General features: G+C 52.3%; 11 protein-coding genes across 11 annotated transcripts; 6 read left to right on the forward strand and 5 right to left on the reverse strand.

Moving 5' to 3' along the window:
- Nucleotides 1–359: 359 nt before the first annotated feature.
- On the reverse strand, nucleotides 360–1,478 carry J4E85_002006 (uncharacterized protein; the record flags this gene model as incomplete). Its single annotated transcript, XM_051466286.1, has 1 exon — nucleotides 360–1,478. One exon carries the CDS (start codon nucleotides 1,476–1,478, stop codon nucleotides 360–362), a length of 1,119 nt encoding a protein of 372 aa, XP_051329141.1.
- A 1,332-nt stretch (nucleotides 1,479–2,810) lies between these two features.
- J4E85_002007 (uncharacterized protein) lies at nucleotides 2,811–4,472 on the reverse strand (the record flags this gene model as incomplete). The annotated part of the gene is made up of 1 exon (XM_051466287.1): nucleotides 2,811–4,472. One exon carries the CDS (start codon nucleotides 4,470–4,472, stop codon nucleotides 2,811–2,813), a length of 1,662 nt encoding a protein of 553 aa, XP_051329142.1.
- An 842-nt stretch (nucleotides 4,473–5,314) lies between these two features.
- On the forward strand, nucleotides 5,315–6,082 carry J4E85_002008 (uncharacterized protein; the record flags this gene model as incomplete). The annotated part of the gene is made up of 1 exon (XM_051466288.1): nucleotides 5,315–6,082. The coding sequence occupies one exon, from the start codon at nucleotides 5,315–5,317 to the stop codon at nucleotides 6,080–6,082; it is 768 nt and encodes a 255-aa protein (XP_051329143.1).
- A 70-nt stretch (nucleotides 6,083–6,152) lies between these two features.
- J4E85_002009 (uncharacterized protein) lies at nucleotides 6,153–7,574 on the reverse strand (the record flags this gene model as incomplete). The annotated part of the gene is made up of 1 exon (XM_051466289.1): nucleotides 6,153–7,574. One exon carries the CDS (start codon nucleotides 7,572–7,574, stop codon nucleotides 6,153–6,155), a length of 1,422 nt encoding a protein of 473 aa, XP_051329144.1.
- Nucleotides 7,575–8,953: 1,379 nt separating this feature from the next.
- Nucleotides 8,954–9,942, forward strand: J4E85_002010 (uncharacterized protein; the record flags this gene model as incomplete). Its single annotated transcript, XM_051466290.1, has 3 exons — nucleotides 8,954–9,323; nucleotides 9,371–9,539; nucleotides 9,834–9,942. The coding sequence occupies 3 exons, from the start codon at nucleotides 8,954–8,956 to the stop codon at nucleotides 9,940–9,942; spliced, it is 648 nt and encodes a 215-aa protein (XP_051329145.1).
- Nucleotides 9,943–10,153: 211 nt separating this feature from the next.
- J4E85_002011 (uncharacterized protein) lies at nucleotides 10,154–10,648 on the forward strand (the record flags this gene model as incomplete). Its single annotated transcript, XM_051466291.1, has 2 exons — nucleotides 10,154–10,548; nucleotides 10,597–10,648. The coding sequence occupies 2 exons, from the start codon at nucleotides 10,154–10,156 to the stop codon at nucleotides 10,646–10,648; spliced, it is 447 nt and encodes a 148-aa protein (XP_051329146.1).
- Nucleotides 10,649–11,016: 368 nt separating this feature from the next.
- J4E85_002012 (uncharacterized protein) lies at nucleotides 11,017–11,610 on the forward strand (the record flags this gene model as incomplete). The annotated part of the gene is made up of 1 exon (XM_051466292.1): nucleotides 11,017–11,610. One exon carries the CDS (start codon nucleotides 11,017–11,019, stop codon nucleotides 11,608–11,610), a length of 594 nt encoding a protein of 197 aa, XP_051329147.1.
- Nucleotides 11,611–12,015: 405 nt separating this feature from the next.
- On the forward strand, nucleotides 12,016–13,323 carry J4E85_002013 (uncharacterized protein; the record flags this gene model as incomplete). Its single annotated transcript, XM_051466293.1, has 1 exon — nucleotides 12,016–13,323. The coding sequence occupies one exon, from the start codon at nucleotides 12,016–12,018 to the stop codon at nucleotides 13,321–13,323; it is 1,308 nt and encodes a 435-aa protein (XP_051329148.1).
- A 952-nt stretch (nucleotides 13,324–14,275) lies between these two features.
- On the reverse strand, nucleotides 14,276–14,850 carry J4E85_002014 (uncharacterized protein; the record flags this gene model as incomplete). The annotated part of the gene is made up of 2 exons (XM_051466294.1): nucleotides 14,276–14,691; nucleotides 14,751–14,850. 2 exons carry the CDS (start codon nucleotides 14,848–14,850, stop codon nucleotides 14,276–14,278), a joined length of 516 nt encoding a protein of 171 aa, XP_051329149.1.
- Nucleotides 14,851–15,335: 485 nt separating this feature from the next.
- On the forward strand, nucleotides 15,336–16,154 carry J4E85_002015 (uncharacterized protein; the record flags this gene model as incomplete). Its single annotated transcript, XM_051466295.1, has 1 exon — nucleotides 15,336–16,154. One exon carries the CDS (start codon nucleotides 15,336–15,338, stop codon nucleotides 16,152–16,154), a length of 819 nt encoding a protein of 272 aa, XP_051329150.1.
- A 452-nt stretch (nucleotides 16,155–16,606) lies between these two features.
- J4E85_002016 (uncharacterized protein) lies at nucleotides 16,607–18,441 on the reverse strand (the record flags this gene model as incomplete). The annotated part of the gene is made up of 5 exons (XM_051466296.1): nucleotides 16,607–16,737; nucleotides 16,791–17,614; nucleotides 17,661–17,922; nucleotides 17,978–18,187; nucleotides 18,237–18,441. The coding sequence occupies 5 exons, from the start codon at nucleotides 18,439–18,441 to the stop codon at nucleotides 16,607–16,609; spliced, it is 1,632 nt and encodes a 543-aa protein (XP_051329151.1).
- Between the last annotated feature and the right edge of the window lie 1,524 nt (nucleotides 18,442–19,965).

Below are 19,965 nucleotides of genomic sequence, written 5' to 3' on the forward strand. Positions count from 1 at the left end.
TACTCTAGATGAGTGTCGCGATTTTTCTTTATCTGTAGTTTTGTTCGTTAGCTGGGGTTATAAGGCGTTTCAACTTGGGTTTCCGTGGTTCAAGGGACGGTCCGCTAGTTTACTGGTATACCCATAAATCTCATTGTTCAGTGTTTACTTGAAGCAAAAGCCCGTGTGAGTCCTAGATGTTGCTAATTGATAGGTACATGTAGTCTCCGAATCATCTCAGCTTACACTGAGTCGAGAAGTATCCCAGCCAGATAACACCTCGTTAGGCCCATGGTTGAGCAGCTGACATAGCATCTCGTTGCATTGCAGGCTTACACGTGACGCACTATGCGAGGTCACCGAGGTCACCTTGCGCCTTCTTACTTCGCCAACCTTTTGCCCAGCTCAAACCCCATGGCCATGCCACCCCGATTCTCCAACTCCGACTTCTTCTCTTGCAACTTCTCCCAATCGGAGTCTGTCCTCTCCTCTTCTAAAGCCTCCCTCTTGTAGCGTGCTTGAAACTTCTGCGCTTCTAGCTCTTCCTTCCTTTTCGCCATGATCTCAGGTACAGCTTGACGAGCCACCTCCGCTTCTTTGTTTCGCTTCTCAATTGAGGCCTGAATAGCGATAAAGTCAGCGGCTATGTCGGGCTCTGCCATGTCATCCTTTATGCACAGAGCGCATGCTTGCGCAATGTCGGCATACTCCTGTTCCTCTTCGTCAGCAAGTCCGTCGAGGGCGAGAGATATGGTGGCTTCTTCTTCGGCGAGTGTTTCAATAACCTGATAATGCTTAGCGGTCTCGGAAGAGTGAGTATCAATGTCCTTGAGGATGCTGATGTACTCATCGACGACTGAGACATCTCCAGGCATGGCAGAGGTAGCGATGAGGTCTTTGGTGGCCTTGGTCGTGAGGTTGTCTCGTGTAGCTACGACGATGTTAGAGTTTGTGTCGGAGTCAGAGTCAGAGTCAGAGCCTGAAGATCCGCTTTCGATGACGATGGGCTTGTTCCTACGGCGACCGAGTGCGAAGACGGTAGAGAGGGGGGTGGCAGTACTCTTTCTCTTTTTGCGGCTTGGTAGGCGCACGTTGGCTGATGGCGTCGAAGGCGGACTCAGCATAACAGTGTCTGCATCTTGCTGTCCATCAGACTCCGGTTCGAACAATGAACTCTGCTCTCGCTCTTCTGATATGTCTTTCATTTCTGACTTCTTGTTACTACCCGTCTTATCCAAGGTCGCTCTCTTGCGCTTCGCAACCGTCTTGCTCGGAGTCGCAGGCGGTGGAAGGCGTGGGTCGACCTGAGAGAACATGCCATACCTGCCGTTGATTTCCGCGCTAGGTCGATGGGGATTCATGGCTGCATAGTGCTGACGGAATCTGTTGGCCTTGGGATCGATTTTGGCTGGCGGGCTGTTGTCCTCGGATGCCTGGCTTGATGAGTCGCTGCTTTCCACCACGCGGACCTTTTGGGCTCGCCTCGGCACATCTGACATGGCTGTGTTAGGTGTTAGGGAGCGGATGTAGGAGGTGGGAGAAGGGAATGTCACCGAAGGAATATAAGATATTTATATAATTGAGTGGATGGGCCCAGCGCATCTGTGGTGACTGCGAGTCGAGGTGACCTCGAATTACTATTGTTTCTGCAGAGGCAAGATATCAATACAACCCCCAAAGGGCTGACTATATCGCGAGATGAATGGAGTCTGCGTCACCGCGAGAAGCGTTTGCTCCACCATCCTTGCCTTCCAAGGTTACGCCTACGCCACTACCCTCCTGAACGCTACCCACCCACCCACTGTCACAACCTCCGTTTTTCCGAAACATTTACGCCGGGCGTGGTGACCTGTAGAGGACGGGTCTGGCCTTTTGTCACATTTGGGTGCTGCCCGTTTGCGCTTCTTGCTTTTCGCTTCGTTTGCGTCCGGAACGGGTAGGTCCAGAGGATGTTGCGGTACTTCTCGAATAAGTTTACGTGGTCCAGCATCTAGGTCTAGACCTGGAGCTACAGAGCAACTAATCTGCTTGGAAGGTGTAGCTAGATCGGCCTTGGGTACGTTGGCATCTTTGGGTAGTAGTAGAGGAAGAAGAGTGCGAAGAGTTGTCGATTCGTGCGACGGTGCTGCGGTGACCGAAGCGGGCTTTTCCTCTTTCTTGCGACGCTTTGGAGCCTGCTTGACCGCTTTCCTTGTTTTCTTGATGGTGGCAGGAGAAGTAACACTAGGCGCGGCAACAGGCGGTGTGCTCACGTCTCTTATGGGTGTTTGCTCGAGTCGAGGTGCGACTGCCGTTGACAAGTTCAGAGTATGTGGTAGTTTTGCAGGTGAAGAAGCCCTACATGAACTACAATGCGCTGTCGTCTTCTGCGAGGGTTGGGCATAAGGCTCTCCAGTCACTTCAGGTCGGTTTTCAGTAGGGCACGCTACTGGCTTGACCGCGGAGTCGAGAGGCAGGCAATCTTGGATGACTCGCGACGCCACTTGACATACTGGAGGGCTCGCCGTCTGCTGCGACGCAGCGGTCTTGCTTTGAGAGTGCAGGGAAGCGCTCTTTGAAACACATGTAGACTTCAGCAGCCGCTGCGGCGGTGTGTTCGGGTTGAGGAGTTGATTCAGGTTCATGTCGACTGATATTCGAGCTGAATGTGCAATAGGCGAGCGGGTTGTTAAGAAAAATACCCAGCAAGGATGGAAGATAATTCGTATAAAGAATGTATGGGGCTGCATTCAAGCGCCTATATACCGGAATTCGCATAACTAACCAGAGTTCTCGTTGTTCTGAGAGCTCAACCATGGTTCGCACACGTGACCGCCCATCACACGCTCTTATTAGTCACTCTCCACATCGAGCGTCCTCCGCCTCTTGAACATGTTCCTCACCTCAGCCCTGCGTTCTTCGATTTCGTCTCTCTTCTTCTCCAACTCCGCGCGCTCTCGTTTCCATTTCTCCTGGAAAGCCTCGAAACGCGCATCCATAACCTCCAATTCGTGATCAACATTGTTGAGGTCCTTCGTCAGAGCATTTTGCTGCATGACCAGCCTGGTGAGGGCGTCGAACTCTTCGTCTTCGGCTGAGCGCTTGGAGTTGCGCGGCGGGGCTGTGGGTGTTGCATCTGCTTCAGGGCTGGCAGATTTGGGAACCGAGGTTGTCGGCAGCGGCTTCTGCGTTGATGTTGCATGAGGGATTGTACGACGTGCGATTGAAGGGGCCGACTTACGCGCAACGCTCTGCGGGAAGCGAGGCGCTTTAGGCGTGGGTTCATTGGCCAGCGTCGACTGGGTGTTCTGCTTCTCTGGGGTGTAGGAGCTTTCGCTACTCTCATCTGCTATACTGTCATCCATTGGTACGGTACCCGATGATTTGAAGGCGCTAGGGCCCATCTGATCAGAGATGTACTCCAGTGCGCAGCGGAGACGCTCGGGGTAGGCCTTGGTTTCGTGTAAAACGCAGTCCGTAGCAATTCCAGCTGCGATGAAATACCACTTGACCATGAGCGTCAACCTGGCTTTGTCAGGTGGGTCGCTTGGACCGGTACTTCTGGGGTAAGTTTTGCTGAAAGGGTGCAAGATGCGCTGCTTCCCTGTAGCTTCGGCGGACATTGACGCGTAGGTACCACGAGCGCTTTCCAGGTAAAATCGGATCTCATGGAAACCCCGCTGCGCTATTCGTACCATGTAGGCATAGATTCTGTGCTCTGTCTTCGCATGGGTTCCGACAAATAATTTCTTCGGTTGGGCTTCTAGGATGTACGTCTGATCCAAGAATTCCATGTCATGAGCATCGGGAATATTCTCCAAGAGTCGCAACGCGCCGCGCTCAGCAAGGTATGACCATAGTAGTTGCAAATCCGGATTTCCGTCCCAGCTCATACCATGTGGGGTATCGTATGTGACGTTGCTCTCAGGTGCGTTTACCAAGCCATTTCGGTTGGCAGGCAGCAATCCATTCGGGCTTTCCATGTCTTCTGGCTCTGAGCTTTCCTCCACGGTCTCGCCTGTTTCTCGGGGGTGCTTAGAGATCCCATGGCTTCCATCGGTATTCCCGTAGACCTTTCTCAGCACAGACGATAACCGCCGACTAAAGTCATCGTTCCACGCATCGATTTTGCTTATATGACCTTGCAAAAGGAAGTAGTAACGTATAATCATGCTAAGCATTCGCTTCTTGGTCTTCGTTCCATCTGTGAAGTATTTGAACGGAACGATGAGAGGTTTCGTCATGGCTTCATCTCCGGTGATTGATGGCAGCGTCGAGGTCGCGCGGTCATCGCCAATGGATCTGAGGCAGTAGCGAACCTCCCAACCACCGCCGGATGGCAGCAGATAAGTCAGCACGTTGCGGTTGCCTACGTTTCCGATCAACAGACTTGGGGATTCCGCCTCATCCAGTGCATTTTCAATCCAGGTCAGGGAATCCGCTGGTGGCAGTGCATCCATGCAGGAGTCGGCGCCGGCCTTGGCCATTAGCTTTCGAATTGTCTGGAGGGACATTTTCCGGTTTTTGTGGAAGGTGATAAGTCGCCGAGGATTGCCGTCTGTGTCGCGTTCCAGCGCATCCGATGTCTGGTCAATTGTTTGTCAAGGATCACGGGCCTTGTTGCCAGCAAGTCGCGCGGTAATGTTGGCGCGTCTGAGCTACTACGCGTCGCCAGACGCTCGTCCCCCTACACTCAGAATACTTGAGAAAGCATGCGGAAAAGTCTGGTGCAAGCTCCTCTAAACTACAGTAATGTATCGCGATTGACGGGTTTTGATGATGAGGCTAAGGAGATGCAGGTCGCAGGAGCGTTGCTTGTTCCGGGAAGGATCAGGCGGTCCACTGCCGCTAGCATGAACACGTGCACGTGCACTGGAGTTCTTGCGTGCGACATCTTCTATGGCATTCGCAAATGATAGTGATCGTGTATTCACGCGTTTATTGCGACAGTGTATGAAGCTCTGATGATCCGATCTCCGTCCTTATCAGGCTCTAGGTACTGTGATACTTATGTATATGTTGTCTAAATTCAAAATCTCCCATCGAACAGCACACATAGCTGAGAGTGAGCCGTCTCTGGCGACACTACCACTGATTCAAAAAGCTCTCTATCGGCTCGTCAGTTCGAAACCCCTTAAATGCAGTCTTATGGGGACACTTCCACTAGGCTTCATTTTTTTGCTCTTTTTGATTCCACGAGGTGCACTTTCACCTTCACTTTTGAGGCCGAATGCGGCAATGATGTCACACTGCAAACGCAACGCACAGTGACCTCGAATTGAACTTTGCTAGCTCTATCTTTTTGACCTCTAACCTCAGATTCTTACATCCCTTTACCACCTACATATCCTCCACAATGGCTCAAAACATAGAGTCACAACCCCCCGGCGCCTACATGTACGACGAGATCGACGCGCTCGCGCAGAAACACTTCCCCGACGTCTATAACGCGCTCCTCGATGTCGACAACGTTCCTTGGGAGCGGCCTGACTACGACAGAGTCGGCTTCTCCTCACACTCGCTCTTCCTGGGCAACGTTGTCCTCGACAACATCACGTACAAAGCCTCAGCATATATGACAAGCCAAGGAAACATCCAGTTCTTCCGCCGCAACATCAGTCTTTCGCGACGCGATAACGAACGCCTCTCCCTTGTCAGTCTTTGGGCATTTCTGGACGAGAAATCCGAGCGCCCAAGCATGGATAATCTGAAGGCATTATGCGGTTTCTACTTCGTTGCCGCCGGATATGCTGAGGTGGTGAATGCGAAAAAGGGTTGGTTCCGAGATTTGAAGATGGCTTGTACGAAGGTCGGCCTCGGTCTTGGAGCATTGGTCGATGAGCCTGCGGTTTCTGGGCTGGATGGAGAGGTGGAGAAGAATGTTGAGAAGGCCCTGAGTTCGCACGATGGCGACGTCGAAGACAACGTGGACTCTGGCGATGAGACAGACGTCACGGCGGGGGCGGAGATGACGGGCCTTGGTGCTGGGGTCGACGAAGTCAAGGTGGCACACATCCTGCAACGGCTCTTGATAGTAGTCAAGACTAGACAGGAGAGCTGGGGCGAGCGGATTGAGACAGAACTGAAGTGGGCTTGGCCGAACTACAAGAAGTACTGGAGATAGGAACAAAGCCGGGCTGGGATTTGAGAGATAAGAATACCGCTAGAACGCTAAAAATGACGAGACTACGGAGCTACTGCTGTTGCTCCTTGCACCTTTGCTGCTTGGTCCATTTACTGAACTTGTCCTTCTTCCACCCGCTTTTCCAGGTGAGTGTGACCCTTTCTCCATCGATGTTTAACTTTTGTGGCTCCTTGTGTGTTCCAAAGCGTATACTGCTGCTCAGGTGACACTTAGTCGGCGGGTTTTCGTTCCAATTCCTCTGATTGACCGAGGAGTAGGACCACTGGACGCAGTATTTGCTGTTGTCGCAGGACTCTTGGCATGCCTCTGGCGATGCTTCTCCGTTCCCAGCGCGATCCGCGTCCTGATGCTCGCCGCCTTGGAAAAGGATGTTCCACCGGTTGTTCGAAGACTCGGAGGATAGGTTGTCCCAATCATTGCGTGTGTAATTCAAGTCTTCCGGGGCCATGAAGCGGTACCATAGATCTGCAAAGCGCAGGGTGGGCTGGTCCGAGGGTCGGTCCTTCTCCAATCTGAGCAGATCACTGCCGATGTCCGGTGTGATGTGGTGCATCAGCAGGATAGGTTCGCACCATATGGCGGGCGAGAAAGGCACTGTGCTTGGGTCGAATCCAGAGATGCTGGGCCAGACTGTGGTAAAGGTGATTTTCACCTCGGCCTGCAGCGCGCTGGCGACGAGATCAAACGCTGTCGTGTGGTCCGCGATCTGCTCCCGCCAGTTCTGGATAAAGTCTTTGCGCTTCTTGAACAGCTCCAGCATTACGCCTCGCGAGAGGATGAACGACGTGCCTCCGGCGGCGAAGGGATCGGGGACGCGCGCCGTCGCTGGGGCAGGCGGGTTGCCAAAGAAGTGCTTCGCGTCTGGGTCGTGTTGACTCAGCCAATCGAGAAGGTTTGGCCTGTTGACGTACGTCTCATCGCCGGCGAAGACATACCAGCTGCGGTCTGGCCTGTACTCCCACGCAGATGCCATAGTCTCCAGTATCTTGTACTTGTCCAGGATCTCCATCTCCCTCTTCTCTTCCTCCGGGTCCTCCTTCTTCAACTTAGCCAGGGGTATGCTCCTCCGCGCATAGTCGACCTGAGCGCGGTATCGCTCCAGCTGCTTCGTCTTCTGTATGAAGTCGGATTTGTAGCGCCAGATGACGTCGAAGACGGGCCATCTTCCGATCTGGGTTTGTAGGTCTGAAAACAGCAGGAGCGTGCCGTGGTCTTGTTCGTTGGTATTGAGGATGAGAGGCGTGACTTTGTTGTAGACGTCGTTTGCGGTCGTGGTGACAGCGACGACGAGCTGGTCGTGGTCGACTTGGTGCGGACCGAGGTTGGACTCTTGCTGGGGGCGCTTGCTCGGCGGGAGCTCTTCGTCGTCGTAAGTGCGCGGCCAGCCCTTGACCCAGAAGAAGGCATATATGAGGATGACGCTGAAGACGAGGCGGGCCGGGCGCGGCATGTGCTTCCGGTAGGACGACATGGTCGCTAGCGTTTGCTGTGTGGCATCTGTCGGATTAGTAGCTTGAGGAGAGTACAGAGATCAAGATCGAAGATGGCCACAACGTGTTTCACCCCATCGCAATGGCCCGATCCATGTTTGAGAAAAAGCGCGTTGCGAACGTCCGCCCGCATTCAGGGGAGCCTAGGCCCGACCGAGACGCGTGGAACAGGCCTGGTGTGGCGCGGCCTCGTATTGCTGAGGGACACGCGTCGCGGGGGCATCAGTGTCGCATGGCTTCGAGACCAGTTTTCACAGCATCGACAAAGACACCCGCATTCCAAGACGCGAACTACATAGTACAACGGCGAGAGACGCCGCATGAGGCGTTCCTGCCCTCTTGGCGATGCATCGGAGGAACAGCCGCCAATCTCCGACGATCAGCAGATCGCCGCTACGACTCCCTGCGTCTACCATTCCTCTCTTCCTCGTCACATTCCATCAGCTCCGGTACTCAGCATAGCTTCTGCAGCCCGAACTGGCCATGATTTTGCGGTCACGATGCGTGTACGGTACACTCACAGCAGCTAGCCCGTAAATCCGATAGCGCCGAAGCGAGCACCTTCCTCTCACCTGGACCTGTTCGGTGGTCTCTATAAAGTAAATGATGGAAGATCTTGTGGAGTCTTGAAGGGAACAAAGACCCAAGCAGTGATGAATTTGAGATGCGATGCAACAGATGGTGATCATATGGAAGGAACCGATGCTGACCTCGTAGTCACCCACCTCGATAAGGCAAACCATCAAGCAGGTGTATACGCCCGCCTGCGTCAATACAATCTATTAGGAAACGCCAATGTCAAAGTAGTCAGAAATTCACTCAAAGGTGCGACCGCTTGACTGGCAGCTGTTTTCCACGCCAGGCACACAGTATCTGCTTGCTGTGGAAGTGTCAGTGTTTACTCGACGTATCCACTTCAGTGTAGCAAACCGCGAGCCAATCTTCAAGGTGGTTATAAGCCCTCCAACCTGGCCTTTTTCTTTTGGACCAAATAGCTATACTAAAACAGAATTGAGTACTCCATCATTCATTGACCTCCCTGCAATTTCACTACCTTGAAGAAGAGACTCTGGCAGGCCAGACTTCTAGGGCCATACCTAATGAGGCATCAGCCTGTATGTACTCCAATCACCCTTCCAGCACATGTATATTCATTAACGCGTTTATCAGCTGCCTTCAATCTAACATGGTGTGACACAGCGATTAGTTGCGCACATTGCCTAACTGCAGATTGCGATATCGCGCCACGCAAGATATTATAGTTGCCAATACCACGCTTTCCTTTGTATATCAACCCCTCGAAATCATTCAACAATATCTTCAACCCGGGCTGTCTATCTGTCTTTCACGTCCAGTCAAGATGTCAAATCAGAACCCGGATTCGACAAATGTCCGAGAGGGGCGCCCAGAATGGCAGGAGGAAGGTTTCAGTTCTCGTCGGGAATGGCAAGACTGGCTAAACGAGTCCGAAGCCACCGATAATGCATACGACGCCCAGGTGGAGGAGCCGCCGCTTGATGACAGCGAAGAGGATGAGGGCTTCGACGAGGAGTTTGTTAGCGAGCAAGACTCAGAAGACGAAGACGACGACGACGAGGAATCGGAAGGCGGTGAGCCTAGAAAATACGTCGAGCCCGAAGACGACAGCAGCGCCGACGATCGTTCCGAGGCTGCAGACAACGGCGAGCCTGGAGTAGACGACACTGTGCTCACCTCTATTTACGGCTTCGGTAAGTAATGCTAAAGCTTTGCCAGTGCAACCTAACGCAGTAGATAGCGCACGACAAGAACAAAGACTATGCCCTCGTTGAGCAGTCAGCTCGTGGAGCTCTCAACGCTATCACCATAGCCCTTCAAGACATCATCAACAGGAGCCAGGCGCGACAAGGTGACCCAGAGAGCCTCGCGAAAGAGATCCAGAACGCCTTTGCCACGACTTTGCCTACGTACTTGAGCGTCCAGACAATACTCCAAGGTGGACAATAAGTTAGTCTTAGTCGAAGGTGTATGAGAGTGTCCAGCTGACAGATTTGACAGCCTGTTGGGCGGCCAACTCCCCTCAGCGCCTTGCCTGCGCAGGGTAATCAACCCCTGATCGGCACCTCTACCGCCGTGTCTGTTCCACCTTCTCCGCCTCCGCCGCCACCGTCAATGGCCAGTGATCTCGTATCCCTTACCACTTCCAGAGATGTACGTTGCATCTCTCTAACTGACATTTGCGCGGCGCTGACATTGTATAGGATAGCAGTGCTTCCCAAGGGGAAGGCGCCGACAGCGACTATGAAGAGGATGTTCAAGACATTACAACGCCGCCACGCCGAATCAAGCGACCCGGGCACCAGTAACTAGACGAGGTGATTCATTCTAGAGGTATGGCGATGAAAACGCATAGCGGTGAAAAGAGAGTACAGATAGGCCCAATTAGGATGATCACTTTCACCAGGAAGGGAATTTTCGAAATCTTCCAGTTAATCTTTAAATATATGTTTGAGTCTCTCGCAACCTCAACACTCTGCATCCGTTCGAACCTCAAAGCCACCAGAACCTCTTCAACATCACCATGACACGTGCCACAGCGGCTACTGATGCTGACATCAATGTCACAGGTCTAGGTCAAGGCCCCGTGGCACTTCCAATGCGAGCGCCCCCGCTCGCCATTTCGTCTTCCGTTTCGCCTGCTCAGGCACATCCCATCAAACACTACGGCAGGGATGCGAACATCTTCAAGGCCGCCGACCTCCGCTTCGATGACGGCTCGGTAAACAAGCCTGGCACAAAGGCTTACTACAAGAGCTTTGGGTTCCGCGAGAAGACAGAAAGCACCAGCGATCAGAAGATGGCCGGAGAGAGGAACGAGAAGCAGTCACTCGTCATGATCTTCAGCAGAAACGCTGTCAGGCGATCTGCCCTGACGGGCTCTGTCGCAAACAGAGCTCGGAAGCTGAGCAGGAGGCAGTAGGTGCGCTCTTTCGGTCCGATCGAGTGAGTCTAATATTTCCATAGGAAGTTCATGCGCAAGGTCAACAACGACGAAAAGCTCTTCAAGTGGGATTGAGTACCTGCAAAAGAAACGGAGTAGGGAAAGAGACACTGGGTCTGACTTCCGCTCTGGGAACGAGGCCTGACGTCATGAAAGAGCTGAGAAGTGGCTATCGGGCGGCGAATGTCGTTGTCTGTTCTTGCCCTGTTCTGTGGCGATGGTCGAACATAAGAACCGTCACTGCTCTCATACTCGTATCCTAGTACTGCGCGTTTGTTTTGCAGTCACGTTCATCAAGAATCGCACGCGATCACACAGCAGTATCACTCAGATTATGGACCCTATAAAGTCTTGTTGCCTAGCTGTGTGTCATAACCTCCGCCTACCAACACCCTTCTCTTTCTCTTCCACTCCCAAGTTTGCTCTACTATACCACATCCCTAATGCCTAAAGCATTCAGCATCCCACATGATTCAGGTGGTCGCCGTACTCCACCCAATCCTCCACCGACCAGAAAAACCGGCCTCTCTATGAGCGACTTCCAGTATCAAGGTCCTCTAGAAGACGACTCTGTTACCACCATAGCCCGTGGTCTCCGCGAGAAACGACTGCGATTCACCAAAAAGATACCAAACGATCACGACAGCGATATCTGCTCACCAAGAGACCGCCGCAGTGCCCTTTCCGTATTCGACGAAGCCATCGAAAAGATCTGCGAAGACAACCGCCTGGAAGTAACTACCGAGGCCGACTACAAGATCAGGGTGATTTTAGGGATCACCAAAGCGCAACCCTCTGCTTCTGTGTTCCAGAACAAGAAACAACTCTCGCCCATAGACCCCCAGTATGCAGAGCCACGTATTGAATGGCACGACGACCCATACAGCTATTACTCAACTTGGAGGTTGCAGCATTGGCGCAAAGACGGTTGGCCTGACTCATTTCCTGAGAGGGCCATTCAGAAAGAACGAACCATGCAAGGGGAGCCTAGATCCTGGAAAGACCAAGACTGGGCTGAGCCTGGAGGATTTAGTTGAGAGTCGGTGATTGTGGCGGGAATGATCGCGGTTGAGAGTTGCAAGCAGTATAGGTAGTCATCCAGGGCCTCCACTTGCTGAGGAAGTATCTGGGTAAACAGCCCTCATGTAGTGAATTAGATGAAAGTCTAATATCGGGTTGAGATGCACTCACAAAATCTCTTGCATCTTGATTCCGACGATTCCTTTAGTTTCTAGTAAGCGTTAATGTAACTGAGTTTATACTGGGCAGCTATCGTGTCCTCTCAAGCTGTTTCACACCCATTGTTGCCCTAGGGGTTAGCACTGTGCAACTACAGAGTAGATACGCATGTGAATGAATCCCAATACCATTCATCTTGAAAATTCCAGAGTTTATGTCCTAAACTTTGTTCCTCAGTAAGAACTCACGACCACCAACCAAATATGCCCCGTCTCAAAGAGGGTACTTCGCTATGGCGAGCTATAAAGGAAAGGGCAAATAATCAGACCGAAGCACCCCATCCGGCTTCGATGTCAGTGGTACAGATGGCTACTGCTGAAGAAACGTTCGATATACCCGAACAACAAGATGCCAATTCTTCAAATACGCCCACGACTCATATTTCACAACGTGTAACGAGATCTGGGAGCGGCCACGGTGGAACTTCCCCATGGGTCCGCCGTACTACGCGCAATTTGAACGAGGTTTCTCGGGATCCAGTTCTAACCGAAAAAGAACAACTGCAAGCTGCTCTAGCTGAATCTCTGGTACAAGACTCCGCGACGCCCGCCCAGAAAGGCCCAGCAAAGCAGACACGGAACAGGCCCTCAAAGTCCAGGGGTCTCCTGACTTCGCAGAAAGCGCAGGAAGCATTACCTCGACTCCCTGGACAACACACTGCTCTGAAGCTGCCAAAGTTAAGAATCACAAACGACAGGATATTGGTTGTAAGGGAAGTAGACAGCCTAGCGCAATCGCTGGATGCTGACGAACCATTGGATGCTTTCGATCTTGAGCATGCTAAGGACCTCGAACGTCAACGGCAACTCCTATATTTAGCCGAGGTCGAGCGACAGGAAGGCTACATACACCCTGTTCAAGGTGAGCATGAAAGCGCTATGCGCAGCACGCTTGTTCACGATGTGGATAACGATGACTTCACTGCTGCGTTCATCCTAAGGGAGATGGCAAACAGTGACATCACTGCTGATCCTGAGAGCATGGATTTTGTCCAGAGGCTAATGAATCCGTCCGCTTCTGGAAGGACTTTGGAGTCGACCCACTCGGCTAATAAAGAGAACACGCGCGAGGATCCACCCCTTCGTCGTTCGACACGAAATAAGACTTCCGCTGCTCCCGGAAGTAAAGATTTGTGCTCAAAGACCATCGAATCTGAGCAACCAGCACCTGAGCCCTTGAAACTGGATGAGGGCGAAGGTTTCATGCCATCCGCGGCAAACGACTTCAAGTTCAAGTACGACAGCCCTTCCGGACTTCAAGCTAAAGAACTTGACGCACTTCTGAAGCCTCCGAGTCGTCCTAAGGCCTTTCCGGCTGATCTTGCCGGTGAGAAGACTTTCGGCCATAAGAGCTACAAGGGTTTTGGTAGTAGGCCGAAGGAGAATGCTGCAAACGATAGGGTCAGAGAAATGGAACTCGAACTTGCGCGAACACAGCAAGACGTAGAGATGGCTATGGAGCAAGAGGATATGTGGAGCGAGTTTTGGGGTGTTGATGAATGGAAGGAGTAGACCTTTCTCGAAGACGAGAAGATGCCCAAATCCTGCTAGGGGATGTTTTTGTGCACATACCTTCTTGAACCTAGAAAGCAGTGACTCAATTCACGCATTACAAATCAGGCGGCCACCCACTACAGATATTCTAGAATCAATTGCTCATTCACGTCGACTTTTAGTGATTTGCCTAACTGTGGCGGGAATATAGCCCGTCGTAAGCCGAGACAGACTTTGTAATATAGCGGCTTGAACAGCCGCATTATCTCCACTACTTTGACTCGGCTAGCCCTCAATGAACCATAGAACTCTTCCTTCCAATCTACAAAGCTGGCGAGATGTCGGATAATCCACGAAATACTCCCACTATCACGATCTCAAATCGCTGTCAGCAGGACACCGCTGCTACTACCAGGCCTCATCAAAGTTTAAGTCGCATGGGATGGGTTGATCACCGCATTGGTAGGCCTGATCGAACAGGCGAACGTCACACCGAGCAAGAGCAAAGGGCAGCGAGGACCATGCTAACATTGAGACGACTGGTTTTGTTCTCTACAAAGGCTCATACACCAGACATCCCCCTCAATATGAGCGGGCCTGTGATAATCCATGACAGCGACGGTGAGCGGACGATCACTGCAGAACCAACCCCGGATACGACATCGGCGCCCCACGCTATAACATCTGCGAGTATTGCTATGAAGTCAGTGCCAGGCAGCGATGTCACTACGACGAATGTTCCCGCCAGTGAGGATGTAACCACTCCAGTGGTGCGGAAGATTACACTGGAGGAGTACATTAGGTTGAGAAAAGCGAGGAAAGATGGGGAAGCACATGAGAATGCTTGACCTCGGACAGTGAGGTAAGTCCGGGTATGGTATAGGACTACGTAGTGTACTTATCATCTACACAGCTCGGGTATCCTGATCCTGAGGCCGACATGTAGTCGCCAACGCCATCCACCAGCGTACTATGCACCACCCTTGGCCAGAGCGGCTGCCTTACGCTCGCGCTTCTCACGACGGATGCGGGCCGTGCGACGAGTCTTCGTCTCCCCGGCGATTATCCTGCTTCCCCGAGGTGTTGCGGAAAGAGGCGCGGAGGGTGCAGGGGAGTTGGCGACGTAGTCGCTCGCCCACTTCGACAGCATTGGACCTGGCATGGTCGGAGGCAAGCCCTTGACGAGGATGGGGCTGCCGTTCGCCAATGCCCTGACCCTCTTGTCCATGAACCCGTTCAGGCGGTCGTACAGACGGGATGCTGCGACCCCGGCCCACCACCACCCAACTGTGTTCACCGACAGCTCGTGCTGCAGGTCCCAGAAGTCCTGGTTCAGACCGCGGAACAGCAGGTCGAAGTCGGTTCGGTCCTTCTCGGTGGACTCGCCTGGAACTTGATGTTAGTGTGCGGACAAGGCAAATGTCGAATACTCAGGGAATGCGCACCGTACAACACCGCGAAGGTGGCCTCGATCTCGTTCTGGGCCAGAAACGACTGCCCTCCGCTGAGGCGGAACTGCTCGTGAAGTTGGGATGCTAGATCCATCATGATGATATCGGATCGGCGAGGCGAGAGTCTGAAGATGATCAGATTAGTATGTGAGCGTCAAAAATTCTGAGAAATTTTGAGGCAGGCGTGAGGTTGTTGTGGAGGTCGCTTGACGACGCGCAATTTGCAAAGGTAGAGTACGCTCTTTTCACCTGGGCACGTCCCCATGGTAACCGCAAGTTTCGTTTGCATTCTGTGCGGCTCGGTCTAAGCTCATCGCTACATCGTTTCGATACATATCTTCCTATCATTACCATGTAGAATAAACCGTCATACTGCTAGTTGATTGCGATATTCAGGCACGTTACGTACTGAACTTTGATGAGCTCATTGTTCACCGTATATGCGGCTTTGACAACCTTGGAAGTCTTGCAAGCAGCAAACATGTTGACCTTACCCTCTTACATAACTTTGTTTCTACTTAGACTGAATATCCCCATAACCTTCTTGAAGAGGTGCAAGATCTACGCAAGTTTGTTCAGATGGCGACCTTCACCCAGCCTACTCCACCGATTGACTTTAGACGAGACATAGAAGCTTTCAATCTTTACCACAAAAATTGCACTACCAAACCGATCAAAGAGACCGCTGCGCACCTCCTCTACGCTCTGGAGAACACAGAACCCATTGTAGACCGCACCGATGCTGTTTACACAACATTCCGTGATGCGATGGTGGGCTGGAAGACAAGGATCGATAAGAAGCACGACGCCGATGCGAATCGATGGTACTTTCACAGAATGAGGATAGAGTTCAGAGCAGTAGAACACGTGCTCTACGGTACTACCAGCGACTCGGATAGTGACGGTGAAGGCGATACGAACGACGAGAATTTCGAAGATGAGGACCAAGACGATGAGAGCCCTGGAGATGCCGGATCTGAAGTGGACTCAGAAAAAGACGATTCTGATGTAGCCCAGTCCGAAAGTTCGACAGATACCCACGCAGATATTTCGACGCGCATCGACGAAGCGAGGGACAACATCGTAGCCGAGAAAACCCCGGACATGCCTTCACCCAAGACCAAAACGAAGCCGTCTGCGCGAACTACGCGTTTCAGCCAACGGCTCAAAGATCTCGACGCTCTCAGAGCACAAGAAGAAGAGAACATACATCACAGCGCAAGGCGAGGGAAAGGCAAAGAGTTCAAAGGAGGACCTGTCGACCCAGAGCAAGCGCATCTAGACATCGGTGAAAGAGAGCTAGCTGATCATGACGAAGAAGTCGTACTAGCCGAACTGGAGAGTAATGTACGAGTCGGGACCGAGGAGAATACGGAAGAAGATGAAATCGACGTGTGAAATAGTAGAGTGAAGAGGATGGTGAGGGTCATGCCATGTCCGGAAAAAATGACATGAGCAAACAAAGGTCAAAGAAAAAGGTGAAAATAAGGGACGATGAAGTTCAAGGTTGAGATGGCGGGTGGCGTGTGCTTGATGAGCTTAGTGTGGCGCGGCGAATCGAAATTCCGTGGCGTCAAGACCTGAGTTCCGCCACCAACCTTGGAATGCTTATTGCAACCATCGCGCTACCTACATCAGTTTTTATCATCCTGGTTCTTTTATTACTATTAGATTGACGCGCATTTTCTCAAAAGCGTGATATCAAAAAAGTAATGGACATCAAAATTAAGCAATCGGCATGATCGTGGACGCGAAACTTGTTTAGATTCACCGAAGCAACAATAGCTTCGGGCGCGTACTCTATGTAGCGAAGAGTGATGGACAGTGACAGACTGTTGACAAGATACGGTCTAAGCAGTGCGCTCGATAGTAGTAGTCTCCATCTTGCCGTGCTCGGTAACCGTTCCGTCGTCGTGACCGTGGTTGACGGTCTTCTCGACAGCCCTGACAGCCTCGTCGGCGAATTCCTTGTCTTCGAACACTGGGAAGAAGTTAGTGGTAGCTCAATACAAGTCATCTCCGTCATGTACTTACGGAAAGCAAGCTCCTCGAGCGTGCGGTTGTACGTCTCAGGGTACATGAGGTAGACGAAGCAGAACTCGAATGTAATCCATCCGCAGTAGATAGCGAAGTACTTCCACTGAATCGCGTCAAGAGCGATAGGGTTGACGTAGACGGAGAAGAATCCGGCGAGCTTGCCGAACATTTGCTCGACACCGATACCCATGGTACGCTGGGCGTAGGGGAAGAGTTCGACGAGGTAGGTGTATGTGAGCGAGTTGTTACCGATGTTGTAGCAGGGCGAGTATGCGAAGAAGAAGACAAGCGAGGCGATTTGCGCAGCCTGGTTTTTGGTGCCGTTGGCATCGGCGACTTGGAGACGCTGGAAAGCGATGGTCATGGCCATGAATACCATGGTCATGGATCCAGCGGAAAGCATGAACATCCAGCGACGGCGGAATCGAGTGACGACGAGAGCGATAGTGACACCGTTGATCAAACTCCAGCATTGGTTGGCGATGTTGATGCGCGTCTTGGCGTACTTGGTGGTGTATCCCATCATCTTGAATAGAAGATTTTGGTAATACGAGATCAAAGTGTTTCCGCTCATCTGGGTGAAGAGACCGAGGAAGCAAGAGATGAAGACACGGCGTCGCATACCAGGTGTACGAACCATGTCCATCCACGAGCGGCTTGAGTTCTCCATCTCGAGTTTAATTGTGGACCGGATCTGGGCCATCTCGGCTTGTACGAGGATGGAGTTGGCGTCGCCTTCGGCATGGTATTTGGTCAAAACGGCGAAAGCTTCATCGTCGCGATCACGGCTGACTAGCCAACGTGGGCTCTCAGGTAGCAAGCTAGTAAAGTCAGTGTGAAACTCTAAACTCGTTCGAAGGAACGTACAAAACAGTGCAAATCTGGAGGATGGACGGGCAGATCTGCAGCAGAGATGGTGCTCGCCAGCCCCAGTTTCCAACCATCTCCGTTGTCTTGATTGAGATGGCAGCGGCAAGGATGGATCCGATGAAGTAAGATGCGTTGAAGAGCGAGGTCATGAATGGGCGTTCCTTGGGGTAAGCCAACTCTCCGATCAGGGAAGAACCGGAGACGATGGCGAAGAGGATACCGAAACCAAGCAGCATACGTGCGATGATGTACATCCCAACTGATAATGCGTTAGATACGCCGCCACTGTGTATGTGGATGGGTTGTGTACGTACTGTGCTGAGCAAAACCTTGCAACAAAGCGCCGACGACCATAATGACGGAACCAACGAAGATAGACATGCGTCTACCGTACTTTTGGCTCAACCAGGGTGCGACCGGAACTGCAAGAATGGAACCGAGCTGGTAGCATGAGGACATGAAACCGATGATTTTGGGTTCGATGCTGGCTTCGCCATCTGAGTCCTTGTAGCCTTCTCCGAAATCTGAGACTGTCAGCCTTGTGGATCTAAAGCTTCAACAGTTTTGACTTACATGTGTTGAATGGAACGGAAAACTGAAGTGTGCCGATGAGCTGAGAGTCGAAACCAGAAGTAATCTCAACACCCATGCAGCAGCAGAAGAGCCAGATGTACATGATGCGCAGGTTCGGTTTCTTCCACCATCGCACCTTGTCCTGCTCCACCATGCGGGTGATGATGGGGTCGGAAGTACCATCCTGAGCTTTGAGGAGACCCATGATGCCGGTGTTGGAAGCGCTGGAGGCTGCTGGTGCTCGAGCAGATCGGGGTTTACCCTTTATAATACGGCGTGGCCCCAGGGCGGTCCACTACCCCGGCTCTTTACCCCAGATGCTCCGTAGCCTACCTAGGCTAAGGCGGAGAACACGACCGTAATACCGAACCTGCATCTTATATTGGGTAAGCGTCGCGGCGCGTTAGCGGCCTACCTTGGCAGCCGGTTAAATTGGGCTTGTTCCTCCAATTATCGGGTGTTAATCATCCCGAACAAAGCTCAGAAGAGCCCGAACGAACGCCTTGCTGCTTGCAAGTGCATTTTTTGAGCCTGTGTTTAACCTGTTGGCTGGTACGTGACCTGCTCTCGTGTTACACTACGAAGTTGCAGTGGCACTTTTGGCGAGGCAGCGCCTAGTCGTGCTCTTCCGACGGCACGGACAGGAAATGTTGACCCGACACCGTGGATCTTGTCCTATGGCGAATTAACGGTCAATCTCGCAAGGCACGAACGGATTTGGGGTCCAACTACAAATTGATGAGACGTGTGATGATTTTCTTGTCAGATCCCGCCCTGGAGGACAGTAGTATTGTCAGGACTTGAGGATTCTGTCCAGTTCAATGATACAATCATCCAGCATCGGCTCATGATCTTCCAGAGGCGCACGCACTAAGCGCGAATATCGGGAGGATTAAGCGGTAGCGATGGCTTGAACGCGGCAAATGCTCGTGTCGTAGCTACCGAAGCGACAGGCGGGGGTTGATGCACGAGTATCACGCCCTGGGATAGCGTCGGGGCGTCAGCATGGCAATCAAATTCGTATAGAGTCCACAACCAACTAGACCAAGCCCGTAGCTTGATGTTCTTGGAGCAACATGTCCGTGTGTGGGTACTTCATCGACGGGAAGCGCGTGGGATTGCTCCGAACATGCACGCGAGACAGATAGAGTGAGTGGGCCAGCCACCGAGTCCTTCCCGGGGTAGGTTAGCCCCAATGCATGGTAATCCTGATTCCTGGTGGGTGCTTCATCAATGTCCAACAGCACTCAGGAAGAGTCGGATGTACCGCATCCCAGCCAAGCGGTACTTAAGGTAAGAGATCTCCACAAGGCATTCCCTCTTGTTGCTGAGCATGAACGGCATCCACGGTACGCGCTTCAACTCTCGGTCAGACTTCCCGGAAACTTAGCGAGTGGTAGTCGTAAATGCGGCGTTGGCCAAGGGCCTACGACCAGCGCTGGCTTCGTTGCTGATTCGCATGGATGCGTGTAGGAGGGAATGATGACTCGCGTCGGGTAGCGCACCGCTTGGTTGCAGCCGACGCGTCTTTGGGAGAGGCAGCAAAAAAGTAAAACAGCTTAAGTGAGGTGAGATGAGAATATCTGGAGTTGACAAAGTTCTGCAGTAAGCGTCGACTGCTCCAAGCAGGGTCGATGATCTCCAGGTTGGTGGCCGTCGGCGTCGCTAAAGGTGGGGCGCTGTCAGTCGCGATTGCCGCAGGGCCGTCGTGGCAATCATCACCAAGACT

Source organism: Alternaria conjuncta (assembly GCF_024043145.1).
Source record: "Alternaria conjuncta strain BMP 0040 chromosome Unknown scaffold_3, whole genome shotgun sequence".
Lineage (NCBI taxonomy): Eukaryota > Fungi > Ascomycota > Dothideomycetes > Pleosporales > Pleosporaceae > Alternaria > Alternaria conjuncta.